The sequence below is a fragment of the Populus trichocarpa genome, chromosome 6 (assembly GCF_000002775.5).
Source record: "Populus trichocarpa isolate Nisqually-1 chromosome 6, P.trichocarpa_v4.1, whole genome shotgun sequence".
Taxonomy (NCBI): domain Eukaryota; kingdom Viridiplantae; phylum Streptophyta; class Magnoliopsida; order Malpighiales; family Salicaceae; genus Populus; species Populus trichocarpa.
In genome coordinates, this window is record NC_037290.2 from 12258435 (window position 1) to 12278898 (window position 20464).

The following is a 20464-nucleotide window of genomic DNA, read 5'->3' on the forward strand; positions in this document are numbered from 1 at the left end:
AGATCATTTTAATGCGTTGATATCAAAAATAATTTTAAAAAAATAAAAAAATATTATTTTGATATGTTTTAAAGTAAAAAACATTTTGAAAACTAACTGTAATCATGCTTTCAAATACGCGTTAAGTGTCCGATGAATATTAGGACAACGTCATAATTAACTTTCTCAACTGGTGAGGAAAGAGTCATTTTATCTTTACCATTCTTTTATTTTTTTCATTCAAGTTATGTTTTCTTCCTTCTCCTCTCTCAAAATGGGGTATATTATCGACATGATTTAAAGGTCAACGATGGTGGCCACTGGTGTTCGATATCAATATCATCCATGGAACATAGAGAGTTGATCGCTTACTTTTTATTTTCTCCTATGGTGAAGAAATTGCTTTGGATTTTAGTTTTGCTAGCTATCATGTCTAATACTGCCATATCTTGACTTCTGAGATTCCTTGGAGTATGACCCTACTTGTCCAAAGCACATGTATAATCTGGTGTTCAATTACGACAGTGAGATTATTAATATGTTAGCATTTTCCTCCTATAAAAAGTTTTATATTTCTAATTTCAAATCCTCAAGAGCTAAATTAGATCATTAGCAGGTCAAGAAAATCATTTATTTTGTGTTTTTTTTTAATTAATGAGAAGGCGAGAAGCTCAAAGAGATGCAAAGAAAGTCAATGTATTATGTGTGAGTGCAGTGAAGTTACTGCAACGAAGAAAAAGGCAAAAATGGAAAATCCTGCAGATAAGCTGCAATCATTTTCTATGACTTTAGCCTGCTAGAAAGGTTGAGGCCATGTGCAAAGGCAGCGAAAAAGCAAGAACATCACTTCTCATGGGAGAAGATTTTTCCATCTGCTTTTTGCCTTTTTCTCACTTTGTTAATCCACCTTTGTGTTTTGCTTTAACGTTTCACTGTGTGAATGTAGTGTTGAATATTCATCATCCCTCCCTCCCTCCCTCCTGAAGCACCCTTTCCTTCAAATATTACTTCCATGAAAAACAAACCACCTTTTTCTTTTTTTAATTATTATTAGTATTGATTAGATGGAAGGCTTAAAACCTTGGAAAGAAGAAGACTAATCAAACTGTCTTTGACTCAAAAGAAACTGAATATATTGTATGATTAAACAGAAAGAAATTAAATTATTGATTAGATAAGTCCCCAAAACATTAATTGCATTGATGATTTGATTTGGATTTCGGTAATTCTGGTAACAACATGAATATTACGGGAAAAAGCCATTAGCAATGGCCTGATTAGTTTTGAAGTTAGTGGTTTCATACACTGGGAGCTCCTCTCTGTACCTTCCAATCCCAATAAGATGATCGAGCTCGAAAAGATCGGAGCTTGTACAACTCTCGTCGTCACTGTCACTGTCATCTGCAACATAATTGTGGAAACCCCTGAAATCAAATTCACTAACATTCTTCCTTTGGTGATAACTTCTTAAATAATCTGCTGCTGCTCCTTTAGCAACCTCTAATTCCTTGACAGAACTACTTTTGACCACTTTTCGAGGCGTTGGCATCAATCCTGGATCATCTTCATAAATACTTTTATGCCCACAAGGTCTTGAATCCTCATCAACAATGACACCAACAGGATAGAATCGAACTGACCTTTTTGTGCCATTACTTGGTTTCCCTCTTGGAGGAGGTGTTTTGCTCAAACAGGACCTTGAAAAGGAAGTAGCCGATGAGCAAGCAGACTTTGATTTACGCTCAAAACTTACATCATCCATGGCCCCAATAGAGCACATTTTCACTTTTTTTGCAGCACTTGCTGAATTGAAAATAGAATTTAGAAAGCTTGCAATGCGACCACCTGGTGAAATCGGCTGCTTTACCTTCTTTAATTCACCGTAGATTTTTAATGCTCTTAGCTTCGTCTTATGAAACCCTCCTCCTTCACATTTCGGTTTCTGATGTGGTTTGTCTGAAAGTGGTTTTGTTCTCTGTTGGCAAGAACTTGAGTTTCCTCTGACACTTGACTCGTTTTCGGAGGACGAGAACACACCTCCTCCGCTTCCTCCTCCTCCTGCAGAGCTAGAATCTGAAGAGCTTGAAGTCGAATTATATTGCATGGAGCCACGAGTGCTTTTCTTGTCCATCCAGCTCTCAGTCCTGACAGCTCGTCTAAGAGTAGTAGATACCTCTTTCTCCTCTTCAAGAAACGACGTATCACGCCTGGTTGTAGAAACAGAGTTGCAACTCTGTTTCTTGATCCCCAGCACATGCTGTTCTTCACCGTTGGATTCGTCAATCGAACGGTAAATAGAGTCAAGAAGAGTTGAAGAGAAAGACGGGGTTCTTCTTCTTGGATGGAATGTGCTTTCCCTTGAAGATCTCTCCTTCTTGTACATGTTTTATGTGCACAAAATGTAGAAGGAAAACAGAGGTATTTACAAGTGTAGAGGGAGGGGCAGAGGAGGAAGAGGGTGAAAGGTGGAGATCCAAAGGACAGGGATGTATAGTAGTTTAAGGGAGTTCAAGGGATCTTTAGTGTCTGCTAAAAGAATGCCAAAAGCTGCAAGACACATAAATAGAAAAAAGAACGCAGAGGTACATGTCATGTGAGAAGTAGAAAGAAAGGAAAAGAAAGCGACTTAAATAAAATAGTAGTGGTCGTACTAGGCTTTAACTTGGACTGATCTGTGGTGGTTGTGTGTGTAAACGTGGTATGTTTGTGTACAGCTAGTTCTGAATAATAATAATAATAATACGAGGAGGAGGAGGAGGAGGAGGAGGCGGCGGAAAACACATGTAGTGTAGTAAAGGAGGAGGAGGAAAGGAAGCACTGCTCTCTGCAACGAACAAAGTCAACAATGGGAAAGCAGACACTCTCTCCCTCTCCCTCTCCCTCTGTCTCTGTGGCTGTGGAAAGATTTTAAAAGGAAATGCCGCGCGTGCGGGTATATTATAGTGGCTAGAAGAAGTTAGATGGGAGGGGATGGACAGGTTGGCAGGGTGATTGCCTTGCTTTACTGGGATGTCCTTGAAAGGAAGAAAGAAGTGTAACCTTTTCAGTTCTTTACTGGAGGGTGATGTAATTATCGATAAGAGAAGGATTTTCTCAATCTGGTGACTTTTGATTCTGTGTTTTGAGGGATAAATGAATCTGAATCATTGCATGAGGGACGTGAATTACTAGGGTTTGTTATTCTAAAATCTTGGATTGAATGGGGAAAAAAAACTGATCAATGCTCGTAAACAAGCCCACGCTATTGCTTGATTTACCTTTCTTTTTTTTGTTTCGAAATAATAAAAAAGATTGGAACCCTAGGAAAGATCTTGAGTGTTAGCACTCATTCTTTCATTCATTAATTGATTTGTTTCACTCTAGTTCATAACAATAGTTGATTACTCATACCTTTACATAATTTTTAAAAGAGAAAATCACTCATGGTAAAAATCACACTTTCATATTAAAAAAAAATCAAATTTAAGTAAATGATTAAAATACCCTCATGTATATAATTGAAAACTATTGATTGAAATCGATTTATTATCTCTCTTTATCTCTTTTTTCTGCTTCTTCTTCTTCTTCTTCTTCTTCTTTTTATTATTATTATTATTATCTCATATTATATACTTCGATGTATCGATCTATTTCTCTTTATCTCTCTTTCTAATTTCTTTAATTTTTTATTCCCTTTTTCTTCTTTTCCTTATAAATCAAAGAAAGATGAAATATCTTTGTCCAGATCTAAATCAGTTGCATGGCCTCAACGTTAATTCGTGAAATGGATTTTTAGGAATTTAGGGATTGAAGACGGATTCTTTTAAAATGAAGAGTTGATTTCGGATCTAAACTTAATATTTATGTTATTCTTGGTGTTGCTTTTGTCATTACCAATCAAAATTAAAATTGTTCCTTTTTTATTTATGAATACATGGAGAATGGTAAAGACTTCTTCTAAATACCCCTTTTACATTTGGACTTTCTTCTTTTGAGTAATGAATACATGGAAAATAGGAGGTTGGAGTTTTATTGAATCTGGGTTTCTAGTCTTTGGATTCTTGTTGGAGGCTAGGTTTAATTTATTGAGTTAAAAACATTAAAGAGAAAAAAGAAATTGGGGTTGGATTCAATTTCAACCAAATCAAGTTTTGGATTTTGGTTATCAAGATGAATAAAAAAACTCCTTTTAAGGAACTTGAAAATTTTAACTATAGTGAAATGGGTAATAAGTGGGGCCTTGAAAATTACAAGAGTTTGGTGGTTTGGTGGGTTTGGATTAGTGGGTTTAAAGAGAAAAAATAGCAATTTATGTCCCTAAAGAGTTCGAATCACTTTAATGGGACAATACCAAAAAAAATTTAGAAATGAAAAATTTAAGGCACTTGAATCTTGAATCTTGAATCTTGAATCTTGAGAACAATGAGTTTCATGGTATTTTGTCTTTCAATCATACTTTTATGAAGAGAATGGTTATGTTTAAGGTTGATGAAAATAGCAATTTGGGTAAAAATCATACAATTTTCTCATCAAAATTAAAGCTTGGAATCACTGCTTCTTTTGATAAACATGGATTGCTATTATCTTCGTCACTTGCAAAAGATGAACAATTCATTAGGAGATGATAGTAGGAGTGATTAATAATATTATGATGAAGAAAGTGATTCACCATATTTTTTGCAATTGTGTAAAAGAAAATGGTGGTTAGGGTAGAGGAGAAAGAGGTTCAAATTTCTTTTTTTAACTTAATGATAATTTTAACAATGCATAGACTCTTTATTCATTAATTGAAATATAATGTTAATCCTATAAATACATAAATAATTTTCTTTTTACTTTTTTAGGTGTCGTAGTTGAGGATGTAAACTGTTACATATGCACCAAAGTTTAAAATGCAAATTACAATTTTTCAGAACTCAGTATGCAAGTGCAATTTCAACCGAACTATAAGATATTATGAGTAATTTTTTCTTTTTAAAATTTGATTTAAGTTAGTTTTAAAATTCTTGATAAAGTTACCCATGACATCCTTTAGTTTAGTAGAAATCACACTTGTCTATCAAGTTTTGAAAAACTATAGTTTGCATCTTGGGTCAACACAAGTTTTCAAAATCAATGGAAAGACCAAACTACCCTCATATATATTATATCAAAGATTCTCATTCTCCCTCTCTCTCACCAAACCCTAGTCATCAGTCACTATCACAACAACTAGCAAAGCCACTGTCATCGCCTTCCTTCTCACAACCACCATCACCCAAATCAATTCCACCTAAAATCCATAGCTCTTCCCCCTACTCCATATCCATTCAAACTCTAGCCACCACCACTTTCAACCCCTCACCTCTATTCTTCATCAAACACGGGAGCTCAACGATAGAAAGAGCTACGGTGTCAACTTTATAAAAACAAAAAAGTAGAGATAATGTCAGCCACGACCATCAAGCTACTTCATTATCTAAAGAGAAACAAAAGAAGAAGATTAATAGGTTTATCTTAGTCCTTAACATGTCATTTCTTACATAAAATTATAATACAGCTCTTCACACAATAGTTATAATAAGTATAAAAGGATTGGAAAAGGCATCAGATATGGGCTATTCCTATGCCTAAATAGCAAGAATGATGGAATTTGAGGCTAGTCGAGACATTATTGTGAACATAATCAGTCAAGTAATCTAGGAGGTTTTAGAATGGTCCAACTCCAGACACAAGACCTTGTACAAAATAACCTAAGATGGCTAACTACCATTCTTCAACTCCTTCAACTTTAAATCTTTCAACGACTTCTCATATCTCCCAAACCCAAATAAATTAAACAAGAGCCTCCTGGATCGGTTAGCTCTCAAGATCCTCCCAAACATTTCTCAAATCCTAGGAAATATTGCTTTCCTCTAGAACCTACTTTTGCCTAGTCTTAGAATCTCTTATACTTTGAGAATCTTGTGAGTGTCATCTAAAAATCAAACAATGTGTATGGGTTTAGAAAAGGGAGGAGAGAATATTGAAGTCGGTGGTTAGTTTTTTTATTTTATTTTATTGTAAGGTTATAATATTTAATATAAGAGCTTTTTAGATATTAAATTAAAAATAATGGTATTTATGTAAATTATCATATTGTTTTTTACTTTTTTTAAGGAAAATGTTACGTGCTAGCGCATGTCTAAAGTTCCGGGTGCAAACTATAATTTTTTAAAACTCGATAGGCAAATACACTTTTGACTAAACTATAGAATGTTAGGGGTAATTTTCCCTAAGTTTTTTAATAAAATAAAATCATAATTATGTATAGTTAAAAATACTTTTTATATTTACATTAATAATTTATTACAACTTGTGTAAAAATTATGTTTTTATCAAAAACTTTCTTTTTTACTTATGATTCATGAATTATAACTTATACTATTTTTAAAAAAACTTGGTTTAAATCATTTTCTTGCCTATCATACTTCTAACTTAACTCATTTTTATCACAAGTTATTTATGAATAATAATTTTTGAATTATGATTCAAAATAAAAGTTATTTTTTATAAATCATGTCAAAATTATCTAAAAGTCCACCCAATATACTCATTTGAATTATTTATTTATTTATTTATTTTTATGAAAAAAGGTTTGAATCCAAGATTTGAAAAAATAGAGATAATAATATCAAATTTAAAGTTTTTAATTATTTATTTTTATGAAAACTATGTTTGAGTGCAAGATTTCTTTTTAAAAAAACATGATAGAGATAATAATATCAAATAAGTTATAACTCATTTGCTTCTTATTTGAAGTTAAATATATATATATATATATATATATATATATATATATATATAATTATTTATTTATTTATTTATGTAAATAGAGTGAAAAGGCCAACTAATTATGTTTTGAAAATTTTATAAAAAGTTATGTTCAGATATAATTATATATCCTTAAAAGACCTTAAAAGATAAAGAAAAATTACCCTTATTATCTTATAGTTTGGTAAAAATTGCATTTGTCTATCGAGTTTTGAAAAATTATAGTATACATCTTAAGTCAATAAAAATTAATTTCAAGAGAAATGAAGGAAAAGGCTAAGTTAGGGGTGATCATTTTCGGTTCGATTCGGTTTTAAACTAAAAATATTAACCAAACCGAGATTTATATTTTTAAAAAATTTTAAACTGAACCGACTAACCGGTTCAAACCGACCATTTCGGTTCATTTTTTTTCTTTCAAAACCGACTAACCGATTGTTGTTGCTGGTTAGGTAATTGTCAACAATCAAATTAGAATTTCAAACAAAGTTTATTGTCAAACTATAACAAATCGAAGGAATAATTTTCAAGTGAAACTTCAGTCAGAAACCAGTAGAAGAGGACAAAAGGTAACAAGAAAATACTTTTCCTGCTTGAAAACCAACTTGTTCTTCCTTTGTAAGTCCAGTGAACAAACACCTTTAGAGTTCAGACACACAAAATTGATGAGAAATTCAACATTAAGCCAAGTTATGGAAACCAAAGCAGATTTTAGGGAGTATTCTTCTATCTATTCACAAACAATTCAAGAAATCCATTAAAAAAAACATTTAAAACCCAGATCTATTTTCTCAATGAATACGAGCAAGTAAGCAATGAAAAAATACTTGGGTTTTTCCATCTCTAACCACATAAAACTAAGAAATTAGAGTGAAAAGTGAAGAGAGGGGGGAGGGAAGGGGGCATGTGGGAAATATGAGCAGACAAGGAGGGAGGGGAGAGTTGGCTGCAGGAGAAAATAAAAGCAGAAGAATAGGGTTTCGGTGAAAAAATAAACCTTTTATACCTAGGTTTGAAGTGAGGTTGAAACTTGGAACTAAACCGATTCGGTTGAATCGGTTTCAGAATTTTAAAACCGAAACCGAACCGAACCGGATTTTTTTTTTTGTTTTCTAATCGGTTAGCTTAATTTTTTTTTTTCGATTTGGTTTTTTAGGTTTAATCGGTTTTCCGGTTTTTTTATCACCCCTAAGCTAAGTCAACATGGTGGAGCCATTGAGGTGTCTGCAATTGTGAATTTGATTATTATTAATTTTAACTAGTTATATGCAACTTTTCAATTTCAAGAAAAAGGAAGGAAGAGAATAAGTCAACATGGTAAAGCCATTGGGGTGTCTGCAACTGTGAATTTGTTTATTTATTTTTTAATGTTTGTTCTTATTTGGTTGTCTGCAACTTTTCAATTTCTCAGCTTTATTTCTAAGTCTAAACACAATAAACAATGGGCACCCATCAAATCTAATTATAATTCTATGCTTTTTTTTATATGATTTTTCTAATGTTTGTTTCTTGACGAGTTATTGTTATATATCATGTAATTATCTAGATTCCAAAGACGAGAAGTGAATGTGATGGCTAGAGTTTTTTTTAATTTAATGATAAAGTTATAATATTTAATATTGGGGCAATTTTGTTATTAAATAAAATATAATGACAATCCTATAAATAATCAGATATTTTTACTGAATTTTTTTTTGTCAGCATATTAAGAGCGTGTTTGACAGTGTGGTTGCGGGTGCTTTTCAAATAACTTTTCGTGCCAAAATGCATGCCAATGATGTTTTTTCATTTTTTAAAAATTATTTTTGACATCAGCACATCAAAACGATCCAAAACATACAAACCATATTTAATTTTAGTAAAACAAAAAAATTCAAATTTTTTGGGAACGCAGCCGCAGCCGCGTTCCCAAACGTTCCCTAAGTGTGTAATCGTGTGTATAAAGTTCAAAATATAAACCATAATTTTTCAAAACTTGATAATTAATTGCAATATCGACCAAAGAATGCTAAGGGGTAATTTTTCTAAAATATATTATAACATAAAACATTGATTTATTTGTTGTTTCAAAAAGATTGATTTATTTTTAGAAAATTGGTTCAGATGGAGATAAAAATTTAAAGACTAAATTACTCTTTACTCTCTAAATGTTAGATTCTAATTATAACTTAGTGCTTTATGTTTGAAAACCTATGAATTAGTTCCTTGATTTTTGTTAATCATTGTCTTGTTCAAAAATATGTTGAGTCTTTTTATTTTTTTAATATATATTATACCCTTCGATAATTTTAAATTCTTGAAGAAAAACCAACATAGTAGAGGTTTACGAAAAAACAAAAAAAAAACGTTTCAATAAAAGCATGGCCCACATAAATCAAGGGAATAAAAGCATGGCCCATATAAAAGCATGGCTCACATAAATCATTTTCGGTTCGGTTTGGTTTTTATCAAAAAAATATAACTAAACTGAAATTATTATTTTTTAAAAAACCAAAACCGGTTCAAACCGACCGGTTTCGGTTCGGTTTTTATGACAAAAACCGGTTCAAACCGGTTTTGGCTCGGTTTTTCGGTTTAGCTCGGTTTTTCGGTTTTGGCTCGGTTTTTTTCCGGTTTGAATCGATTTTTTTTTCAGTTTGGGTTCGATTCGGTTCCGTTTTTTTGGTTTCAAGCTTATAAAACCGAAACCGAACCGGTTGGTTTTTTTAAAATTTTAATTGGTTTTTTCACGGTTCGGTTTTTTCAGTTATTTATTTATTTTTTTCTGATTTTCTTGATTTTCTCGGTTTTTCAGTTTTTTTCCTTGCCCGTATGAAAGATAATGTTATAAATGCATCTATGGATTATAAACAAATTTAGTTAATACTTAAATATACTTTTTTAAAAAAAAACTTTATAGAGATGGGATGAAACTTTCCATCCATGGGTCGTTAAATATTTTTAAAAATATCCTTTAGAGTAATATATATATATATTATCTTTTAAGATTAAATTGAAAGCATTTACTACGAAATATGGAATAGTGATAATTATAAAAAATCTTTTAAGATTTAGTTGTGATTTTATTTTTTTAATGTACTTAAAGAAATTACATTTTATATTGAAATAAAAATTTTAAAAAGATCAAAAGATAAAATTTACCTATAAAAACAAATCACACTAACAGTCTCTTTGCCGTCTATCTTTCCCACCAAAAACCACTAGAACCTAGAGGTGTTCAAAAAAACCGAAAAACCGAGTAAACCGATAAAACCGACAAAAAATTAACCGAAAAAACCGAACCGAAAAATAAAACCGATTAAACCGATTAGATTATGTAGGAAAAACCCCGGTTCGGTTCGGTTTTCGGTTTTGTAGTGCAAAAACCGGGTTAATCGGACCGGACCGGACCGGTTCAAAAATTTCGGTCCCTAGTATAAATAGAAAATTTTATCGAGCCGCGCCGCACCCCTCTCTTCTCTCCAGACTCCAGTTCTCCACTGCGTAAACATTTCAATCTAAACCTAAACATTTCAACAAACCCTAAACCTAAACATTTCAATCTCTCCTCTCACTACTCAGAGCCACCCGCCGTCCCACCCCCTCGCCCCCCACCCTCTCCGGCCTCCGCTAAGGCCGTCCCTGTACCAGAGCACCCACAACCCGTCCACTCTCGCCTCTTCGCCTCTCCCTCTCCACTGTCCACTCTCCTTAGACTAAGAAAAGTAGAAAACATAAACACAGATCGACGATCGACGTTTCCTCAGTCTCAACTGGACCAAAATAGTCTGTGTTTCCATCAGACCGACGGTTCCTCAACCTCTCAAAACCAGTAAGTTTTAATTTTTTTTCTCCTTTCTAATTAATTAATTCGGTTAAGGTTATTATTATTTTAAATACAGTTAAACTTATTTTTTTCACGTTTCTTCCTCAGTCTCCACTGGATCAACACAGTCGGTGACTCGGTGTTTCCATCAGACCGAGCCTCTCAAAACCGGTGAGTTTTAATTTTTTTTCTCCTTTCTAATTAATTCATACAGTTAAGCTTATTGTTATTTTTAATCAATTTTGTTGGGTGATGAATTTTGGTTTAGTTTGAAACCACTGGATAACGAATTTTTTTTTCCTATATGGGTTGAACTTGTTTCTTAGTTTGAAACCTCTGTCGTTTATATAAATTACTATTGTTACATGTACAGTTAAGCTTATTGTTATTTTTAATCAATTTTGTTGGGTGATGAATTTTGGTTTAGTTTGAAACCACTAGATAACGAATTTCTGTTTATTTATCACTTCCAGTTCCTTATGTGCCAGCCTATTCTTCTTCTCCTTTTTAGAATTTATCTGTAATATTATCTGTAATATTATTAGGTGTTGTTCTGTTTCTGTCTATAAAATTTACCAATTGATGCCTTCACATTCTTGGTTATTATTTTATTTTCTGTTTGGTTCCTGTGAAGATTGATTTCTTAGGTATTTGTTTTGTTGAGCTAATGTGACAGTTAAGTTTGTGTCTTTTTTAGGATTAAAGTATGATTTTAATGTGTGATTTCTTTGGTATTCGTTTCATCTTTACCTTATTTTAGCTCATTGATAATTTCACCTTATCAAAGTAGAGTTATGTTATTGATGTTATTTTGATCATTTTTTTAGAACTGATATCCGTCAAACCTATTCATTCCTTGAGAATAATAGTTTTCCAGCATGGCTAAATTTGGATTGAATGTCATCTTTGACAATCTCCTTCTTTGCAGCTCTTAAAGATAGTTTTGTTTTTCATTTTGGTCTGTTGTATGAAGTTTTTTTTTTTAAAATATGGAGATTGTATTTTAATTCCCTTAGTCATTGATTTGGTTGTTTGTCTTTCATTGCAAACTAGTTTTGTTTTGATGGGTTTTTTTTATTCGGTTTTGTTTTGTCATTCTGTAAAATGTATTCATTATTCTGTTTTGGATGATCTTGATTGGCATTTTGTAGTCATTAAAATCATGTTATTCTTGTATTCATTGTTCTGTTACTTCTGTAATTATTTTTCCTCCATTGATAGATTTTCTAAGCTTGTTTTGACACATTTTCTAAGCTTGTTTTGACATGTTACATGACTTCTGTAATATTTGTTTCATTTTAATTTTTAAACTGATTTTAATCTTTATGTTTATTAAGTGCTGAAAAGAATTGTGCAAGTGATAATGAACATGTTTGCATTTGGTAATTTACAGATGGAAAACCTTCAAAATCAAAATGCTTCATCCACTGGCACTACCCCAACATCAACCAATGCCCCATCTTCAAACACTAACCCAGCATCAACTACTGCAGGATCCACCACGGATAGTAAAGGTAAACAACTTCAAGTCCCTGCATCTAGGAAAAGAAATGTTGATGATAAAAAAAAGTCACAAATTTGGGATCATTTTACAAAACTTGATGGTGATCCTACAACCCCTAGAGCTGAATGTAATTATTGTGGAAAGGATTATGCATGTCATACTATTATTAATGGGACAAGTAATATGTGGAGTCATTTGAAAGTATGCAAAAAGTTTCCTTTTGTGGTTGATAAGAAGCAAAAAATTTTGGTATTAGAACCTAATAAAGTAGGGGGTGAATTAGGAGATCGAAGTGTGGGAACTCTTAAGGCAATAGGTTATGATTATGATGAATGCAGAAAGGCACTAGTGAAAATGGTTATAATTGATGAGTTGCCTTTTAATTTTGTGGAGGGTAAGGGACTTAGATTATTTTCTAGGACCTTGCAGCCTAGATTTGACGTTCCTTCTCGTTTCACTGTTATGAGAGATTGTTTGAAACTTTATGTTGAAGAGAAGGAAAGATTAAAGAGAGCTCTTAAGGGTCAACGATTATGCTTAACAACAGATACATGGACATCAATCCAAAACATTAACTATATGTCCTTAACGGCTCATTGGATTGATAATGAATGGAATTTGCATAAAAGAATTCTGAATTTTTGTCAAGTTTCCAATCATATGGGTGAGACAATTGGTCAAGTTATTGAGAATTGTTTGTTAGATTGGGGGATTGATAAAATTTTAACTGTTACAGTAGACAATGCAAGCTCTAATAGTGTTACTCTTTCATATTTAAAGAATGTGATGAAAGATTGGCCAACTAATATATTGTCAAATGAACATTTGCATGTTAGATGTTGTGCACACATTGTAAACCTGATTGTATGTGATGGTTTGAAATAGATGAATGTTTCTGTTGTTAAGATTCGAAATGCAATTAGGTTTGTGAGATCTTCACCCTCTAGGCTACTTGCATTTAAGAAGTGTGCAGAAAAGTTGCATATAGAGTGTAAGAAATCATTGTGTTTGGATATTGCAACTCGATGGAATTCAACTTATCTTATGTTAGAAGCTGCTGAAAAGTTTGAAAAGATGTTTGTGAGGTTAGGTCAAAGTGAACCTAGGTATGTGAGTTACTTTTTGGAGGTTGATTCAAAGGGGAATAAAAAAAACATAGGGCCACCTAGTTTGGAGGATTAGGAAAATGCTAGAACTTTGCTGAAGTTTTTAAAGATCTTTTACATGGTTACATTGAAATTTTCTGGCTCATTGCATGTTACATCAAATTCTTTCTTCAATGAATTGATTTACATGCATACAAACTTGTTGCAATTGTGTAAAAGTAGAGATAATCTTTTGAGTGGAATAGCGATGAACATGATGAGTAAGTTTGAGAAGTATTGGGGTTATGGAGCAAATCAGAATTATTTATTGTATGTTGCTAATGTTTTGGATCCACGTCTTAAATTGAAATATGTGAAATTTTGTTTTGGTGAGTTGTATGATCATGACAAAGCACAATTGCTAACAAAAAAAGTGAGAGATAATTTGGTGAGCTTGTATGAGTTTTATTTGAAAGCCGATGAAGTGGTGGATGATAATAGGCATAAACAAGATGTTAATGATGCTATTGATGACATGGAGATAGATGTTAACACTTTAGCTCGGTTCAAAAGGCACTTGCTAGAGGAAGATAGTGTGGAAAATAGAAATGAGGTTGAGAGGTATTTGGTCGATGGTTGTGAGGATCCTAATGATGATAAATTAGATATTTTGGGTTGGTGGAAGATTAATGCTTCAAAATATAAGATACTTTCGAAAGTTGCACAACATGTTCTGGCTATTCCTATATCCACAGTGGCTTCTGAATCAGCCTTTAGCACAGGTGGTCGTATACTCGACCAATTTCGAAGTTCTCTATCTCCAGCAACAGTTCAAGCACTTATTTGATGTCAAAATTGGTTGCATCATGGTCCAATTCCAGTTGATAATACAACCTTGATGAATGATTTTGAAACCTACGAAAACCTTGAATCAGGTAATGTTTCTTAAAAACTTACATCTTTTATTTTATGATTTATTAATTAACACATTTTTATTCTAACATGTTTAATATTTTATTTTGTAGAATTTGATGGAAAGTTGCATTTAGCAACGGATGATAATTAGTTCACAAATTGTGATGCATATGGTATAAATATCTTTTTTAGCTTTTTATATCTTCTGATTTAATTTATCATGTTATAATTCTAGATTATGAATTTCAGGAATCAAAGTGCAATGCTCTTGAAGTGCTTTTTTATTGAGACGATGTGCACATGAAGATTTATTTTTTGTGGCTTGGAGTGTTTTACGATAATGTAATGTTATTTGTTGTTTTTTTGTTAAGCCCTTTGAAGGCAATGGTTTGTAATTTGGATTTAAACTTATTGTTGTGTGATTGTGAGTGCGTGTTATTTATTTAAACTTTTCGGAAGTAGAAAAATATTAGTAAGTTAAAAAATATATTGAACAGATTGACATTAATAATTTCATATAAATGAATATTTAGGGGTAAAAAAATTAAATATATTTGGAATCTTCAAAGAAAATGAGACTATCAATATTAATTGTAAGCCTAATAGAAATCCATTAGAAACCCATTACAAAGCCCATTAAAAAACCTATTAAAAAGCCCAAAATAAGCCCAAAATAAGCCTATAGGGTTGTCCGGTTTTTTGGATAAAAAACCGGACCGGAACCGGCCGGTTTGGGCCGGTTCCGGTTCGGTTTCGGGTCTCTCTTTTTTTTTTTTTTCAGTTTGGCTGTTTTTTTCGGGTAAAAACCGAACCGAACCGAATTTGCTCACCCCTACTAGAACCTCCTCCACAGTGTCAGAAAAAAAGCCATTTTTTCCTTATATATCAACATTTCTCTCTCTCTCTCTCTCTAAAAAAAAATAAAACCCAAAATTGATTTTCAAAAGTAATTGATTTTTCTTCTACTTGGATGTTAATTTTTAGGGTTTTTTGAAAACTCTAAAAAAAACCCTAAATTATTAGTGGTGATGGTGGTGATAGAAATGGATTCCCAGCGGGATTTGTGGCGAGGGCAGGATGGAAGAGGAGGGTGTGAGTGGAGGATTTGGGTTGGGAACCACCTGCCATCCTATGGAAGAGAGTGAAATTAGGGGTTTTAATTGGACATCAAGCTTTTAAAAAGCAATTTGCAATCCATTTGGCGCTTTCAACTTTTCGGCTACCAAGGAACTTGCAGGCATTCTTCTCTCAATTTGTAGGTCTTATTGTGTCTGCCATGTGCACAGCAGCACAGGCTGTGGTTTCACCAAAATTAAGTTTAAGTAAGAGCATTTATTTGGTCAGTGAGTTACTTTGATGGATATCATCCTGCTGTAATGTTTCAAATCTCTATTTTGCTTCAAAGTTAACATTTATGGCATCAACTAGCCATGTTTTTCCGTGATGAGCTTCTGTGATGGTCTTGGAGAAGACCACTTAGCTTGAATCCGGGGCCTGGTGCTGGAGGGAGTATATGAACCCTGGTGACTTCCATAATAATTGCTGGTTGTTGGTTTGGAGCGGATTTAGCTACAAGTTGTCCTATCAAGAACGAAAGAAAGCTACAAGGGGTTTTAGGGGAAAGGAGCTGCTTGGCTTTGATGGACATGGTAAAGTTTACGAAGGAACTCTGCTGAATTGTAACACTCAAGTAGCAGTCAAGCGATTCTTTCATGAATCTAAACAAGGTTTGAGGGAATTTTCAACAGAGATCTCTGGTATTGGTCATCTCCACCACAAGAATTTGGTTTGTATGCTAGGATGGTCGTGCCGACGAGGTGATCCGCTGCTTGTCTATGATTTCATGCCTTCCGTACTTCCATGAAGAATGGGAGCAAACTGTGACTCATAGAGACAGCTTTGGCAAATGCATATTTTGCTTAAAAGCATTTTGTTCAAAGATTAGTTTCTTAATATTATATTTTTAAATATTATATTTTTCATTCTCAATCAAAACAAATTTTAAAAACCAACGAAATCACAATAATCACTTCACATATATTAAAGCATGAAAAGTAATTATCATTGTACCACTCATTTTCTTTCTTCGTGCTTACTATCTGTTCTCTCGGTTAAACACAAATCTAGAAAAAAAATCCAATCAAACACAAATCTAGTGAAGCACAATCATTGCCAAACCTTGCATGTGCTTTTCTATTTATTTATTTTTTGATTTCCTTTCTTTCTGATCATTCAGGGCGAAGAATTGCTCTCACTAAAAGACAACGGCAGAAATGTTGAATCCCGTCTGGTTAATCAACACCAGTTCAAGGCCCTGTTTTTCATATTTTGGACATAACCCACATGATGACAGCAAGCACAGGTGCTTGCCAGGAATTGCAGAGATGCTTGGAATGGCTTGTTCATGATATGATGCATCTAAATAATATCAAGGATAGAAATTGATGGATTACTGCTAATTGTTATTTACATGATATTGATACTGTTAATCTAGGATTTTCCAACCGAGAATTATGAGGATTTAAAGGCAATATGTTTTGGAAATCTTTGATTTTAATTAGAGAAATGGGGATTCAAGAGCTTTACTGCTCTTCACTGAGAAACACTGTTGTAGTCTTGATTTTGGTAGCCGTTTTTTTCCATAAAGCTTTTTGGAGACTAATGTAAACAGACAAGAAGGATCATTTCACATAATGGAATCTCAGTTTTACTTCTTTTGAGAGAAAACAAGAGATGTTGAGGAAAGTATACTTACAGCTGTATGGAGTACTAGAGGCTCTCTTTAGTGGTTTTTTTTTTATTATTATTATTATTTTTAGACATCAGAGCTTCTTTAATCATTATTTCGGGTATAATAACATTGTAAATAAATTTTTTTTTTTTTTTGTTGACTTACTATTTAGTTTTGTTTTTCTTCCCTTTTTTTTTTTATCATAAACAACAGTTTTTTTATTTTTCAATTCAATCCTTTCATAGTTATCTTGATTGAGAATTGAATTTATAATTTTATTAAATTATTTTATTTTCGGGTTCTCACGGTATCGAAAAAACATTTGAACAGGGGGTTAATGCTCAGTTTGTAAAAAATAGTTTGTAAGAATATCCTTTTCTATAACAAAGAGAAAGCATGCATAAAAATCAAGAAAGCAAAGAGGACACATAGAGGAAAATAGAGAAAAGAAAAATCGATCGTTGGAGACACTTCAAAGGTGAATAGGTTACACGTGTCGACCTTAGAGAAAGCTCATTCTGCCACGATTTCCAACTGCATGAAGGAAGGCATCCTTTTAAATTCATAGAAACTTGCATGCACTGCCTTAATGCAGCGTCTTCTCCTACATCCTAGAGCGTGCGCTGCATGCACCAAACCCTTCTCTTTTTTCTTTATTCAATTTAGTCCTTGGATCTATGATAACTTTTCAATTGAGTTTTAATTTTCATTCTACCCCAGGGAAAACCCTCTTCTTTCAATTTGGTACCTATTTTTTTAATAACTCTTTAATTTAGCTTTGGATTTTGTCCAACCCGAGACCAATGAAAGCCCATCATAGGAGAAAAAAAAAGGAAACGAAAGAGATAGTTGGTCAATCAGGTTTAAGCATTGTAGTTGTTATAATCAATTTTTTTACCCCTCTCAAATATCCTAAAAAAAAAAAATTTGTCAAACAACAAAAATATTAAAAAAAGAATTGAGAAAATTACAATCATGGGTGAAATTGAAAAGAAATATTAAAAAAAGGGTTGAGAATGGATTATTGGAAAGCCAATGACTAAAATTTGAAGAGGAAGAGAAGTTGAGGGGTCATTTGCAATACAATTACGAGTGGAATTGTGAAGAAATTGAGGGAAAATAGGTGAAATTGGATAAAATTTAAAATTTAGAAAGTTAAGGACCGAATTGGAAAAAACATCAAAATCCAAGGACCTATTTTGATGCGATTAGGAGTGAAATTGAGAAAAAAATGGGTGAAAATAGTTAAAAATTGAAAATTAGAAAGCCAGGGACTAGATTGAAAAGGTCATCAAAATTCAAGGACCCGTTTTAATGCACACTCTAAATGTTTTTTTGTTAAGAAAGAGAGTTGTTTGATCCGGAAAGTAGCAAAAAGGAAAGAAGAAGAAGAGAGAAAGAAGAAAAAAGAAAGAAAACAAAGCAAAAACAAAACGAGAGAACGACGAACAACAAATAAAAAGAAAACCATTAACATTGTCGCCATTTCCACCACTCAAAGTAACCATAGTAGCCCCTCTTCGCTTGAAACCACTCTTAAAGGTAAGCCATAGCCTCCTTCCTCCTCTTTTTCTTTTTTACAGTAGTTTTTCTAATAGTTACTATTCACACAATGAAAAAATAGTTCATGCATGGTCACTCTTTCACTATAAAGGTAAACCATAGTGTCATTTTGTAAAATATTATATCACCTTTCAATGTATTTTTATGTGTTTAAATATTTATTTTTCAAACAATAATAAAATTTATGTCGTCGAATTTTCGTCAAGTTTGTGTCTTGTTTTGGTCAAAGCTTGATTTTTAATAGTTAGATCAACATCTCTCTTAGTTCTTAGGGATGCATGTAGGCTTAGCATGATGCCTTTTAAAAACAATTAAAAAAAACTATCAAGTTTGCGAGACTCCTGATTCAGGGTTCGCCGTGAGCTCGACAAATATCATTTGGTAATAAATTGTTTGTGAATTAGCTTAGAAATAATTTAGACTATTAATGAGATAAACTTAGGAGAAAACACATAGCTAAGGTAATATTTCATTTGAAATGATGTAGTAGGGATGATGTCTACATTTTCATGAACATAATCAACCCCTTAGATTTTAGAATCAGTGCATATTTTAGAATTTTTAGTTTTTTTAAAAATTAGATAGCGACTTCATTTTTTTCATTTTCCTTTAATTTTTGAAAGTCCCAGTTTATATTGGGCAGTGACAATGATCGTGATCTGGATCATTAATTTTGTGGTTAATCTAAGTTCATTAGAGTCGGTTCAATATATCATCAGATCAATATCAAACAAAAAAAATATAACCTTAAAATCATATCAACTTCAACATCGCTTAAAAAAACTATATATATTTATGCATGTGTTTCTAAATGCATATATTTATTTTTTGTTATATATTCTCAGTTTTTTCTTAATATTGTGGCAAGCACTAACAATTTTTGCACTTTTTTGTTGGCGTTGTGTAAAAAAAATAATCCACCCAGTAGCGAAAATAGAAAAGCTACCTAGTCTTGCAACTAAAAAGAAAATTCACTTTAAAAAATCATGTCATGAGACACATAAATATAAATAAAAGAAAACATTAAAAAATTATATAAAAGAATAACATGAAAAAAAAAAAAAGATACGCTTATTCACTAAGTATTCATAATCAATTTAAAAAAATTATGCATATATATATATATATATATATATATATATATATATAATGTTTTTATAAATTAGTCCACAACATTACTATAATAAGATCAAAAACTATTTGATAGGAAGGCATAATTTTTTTGTCTTTTTAGAATAATATTATAATGATATTAATGAAAAAGCATTTCATTTTAAAAATAAATAAAAAGATAATTAAATAAAAAAAAAGTGAGTGGTCATGCTCTCTGGGCCCTAGAAGGTCAAGCCTACATGCTGGCTTTTAAAAGGAGTCATGGAGCCTAAATCTTGCAGACCATGCCTAGATGCTATTCTGCTTCTTTTTTTTTTTTTTTTTGGTAAAACCAGGAACATGACAAATTGTTTGCTTGAATTTTTTTTTTTATTTTTAATTATAGGTGATGACACGTCTTTTGCCTAGCACACAATTTGTCTGGTTCAATTTTTCAGCCACCAAATTAGTCTCCAATAACCAGAAAATCAAAGTACAAGTTTTTGTGCTATAGAAACCCAGATTTCTATCATTTTTCATCCCAAAACATGAAAAATAAAATAAACACCTTATGAGTGGGCCTTTAAAACTCAATTTTCAACAACAAAATATATTTCAAACGTCTTAAAAACTCAAAATCAAATAAAATTTAAAATATTTTGCTAAGAATCAATCTATTTTTGCTGTATCATTGAAAGTAAAAACAATTTCTATTGAATTTTTCTTTTAAAAAAAATTATAAATACAAAAATCAAAGTTATTGATGAGTGGATTTTGGTCACCTAAGAAATTTCACTTTCCTTAGTTTTCCATCTCATCTCTTGATTTTCAGGAACTAAAATATGATTAAAAAAATAAAATTTAGAATTAAAATGCAATAACCTAAAAGAATGAGAACAAAAGATGAAAAATTAAAACTCGAGGGATTAAATGGAACTTTTACACACCTTTTGTGGAAAAGCCTCTGTTTCTTTTGTTATGTCAAACTTGATCCTTCATCTCTCAATTTGTTTTTAAGA

At 32.1% G+C, this 20464-nt stretch overlaps 1 protein-coding gene across 1 annotated transcript; it reads right to left on the bottom strand.

Moving 5' to 3' along the window:
* Positions 1-1142: 1142 nt before the first annotated feature.
* On the bottom strand, positions 1143-3115 carry LOC7484642 (protein BIG GRAIN 1-like A). The gene is made up of 2 exons (XM_024595124.2): positions 2631-3115; positions 1143-2526 (listed from the first exon to the last, which is right to left on the bottom strand). Exon 2 carries the CDS (start codon positions 2360-2362, stop codon positions 1226-1228), a length of 1137 nt encoding a protein of 378 aa, XP_024450892.2. The 5' UTR covers positions 2363-2526; positions 2631-3115; the 3' UTR covers positions 1143-1225.
* Between the last annotated feature and the right edge of the window lie 17349 nt (positions 3116-20464).

Excerpts from the sequence above, each read along its gene's own strand:
- LOC7484642 (XM_024595124.2), bottom strand. The coding sequence starts at position 2,362 with ATGTACAAGAAGGAGAGATCTTCAAGGGAAAGCACATTCCATCCAAGA.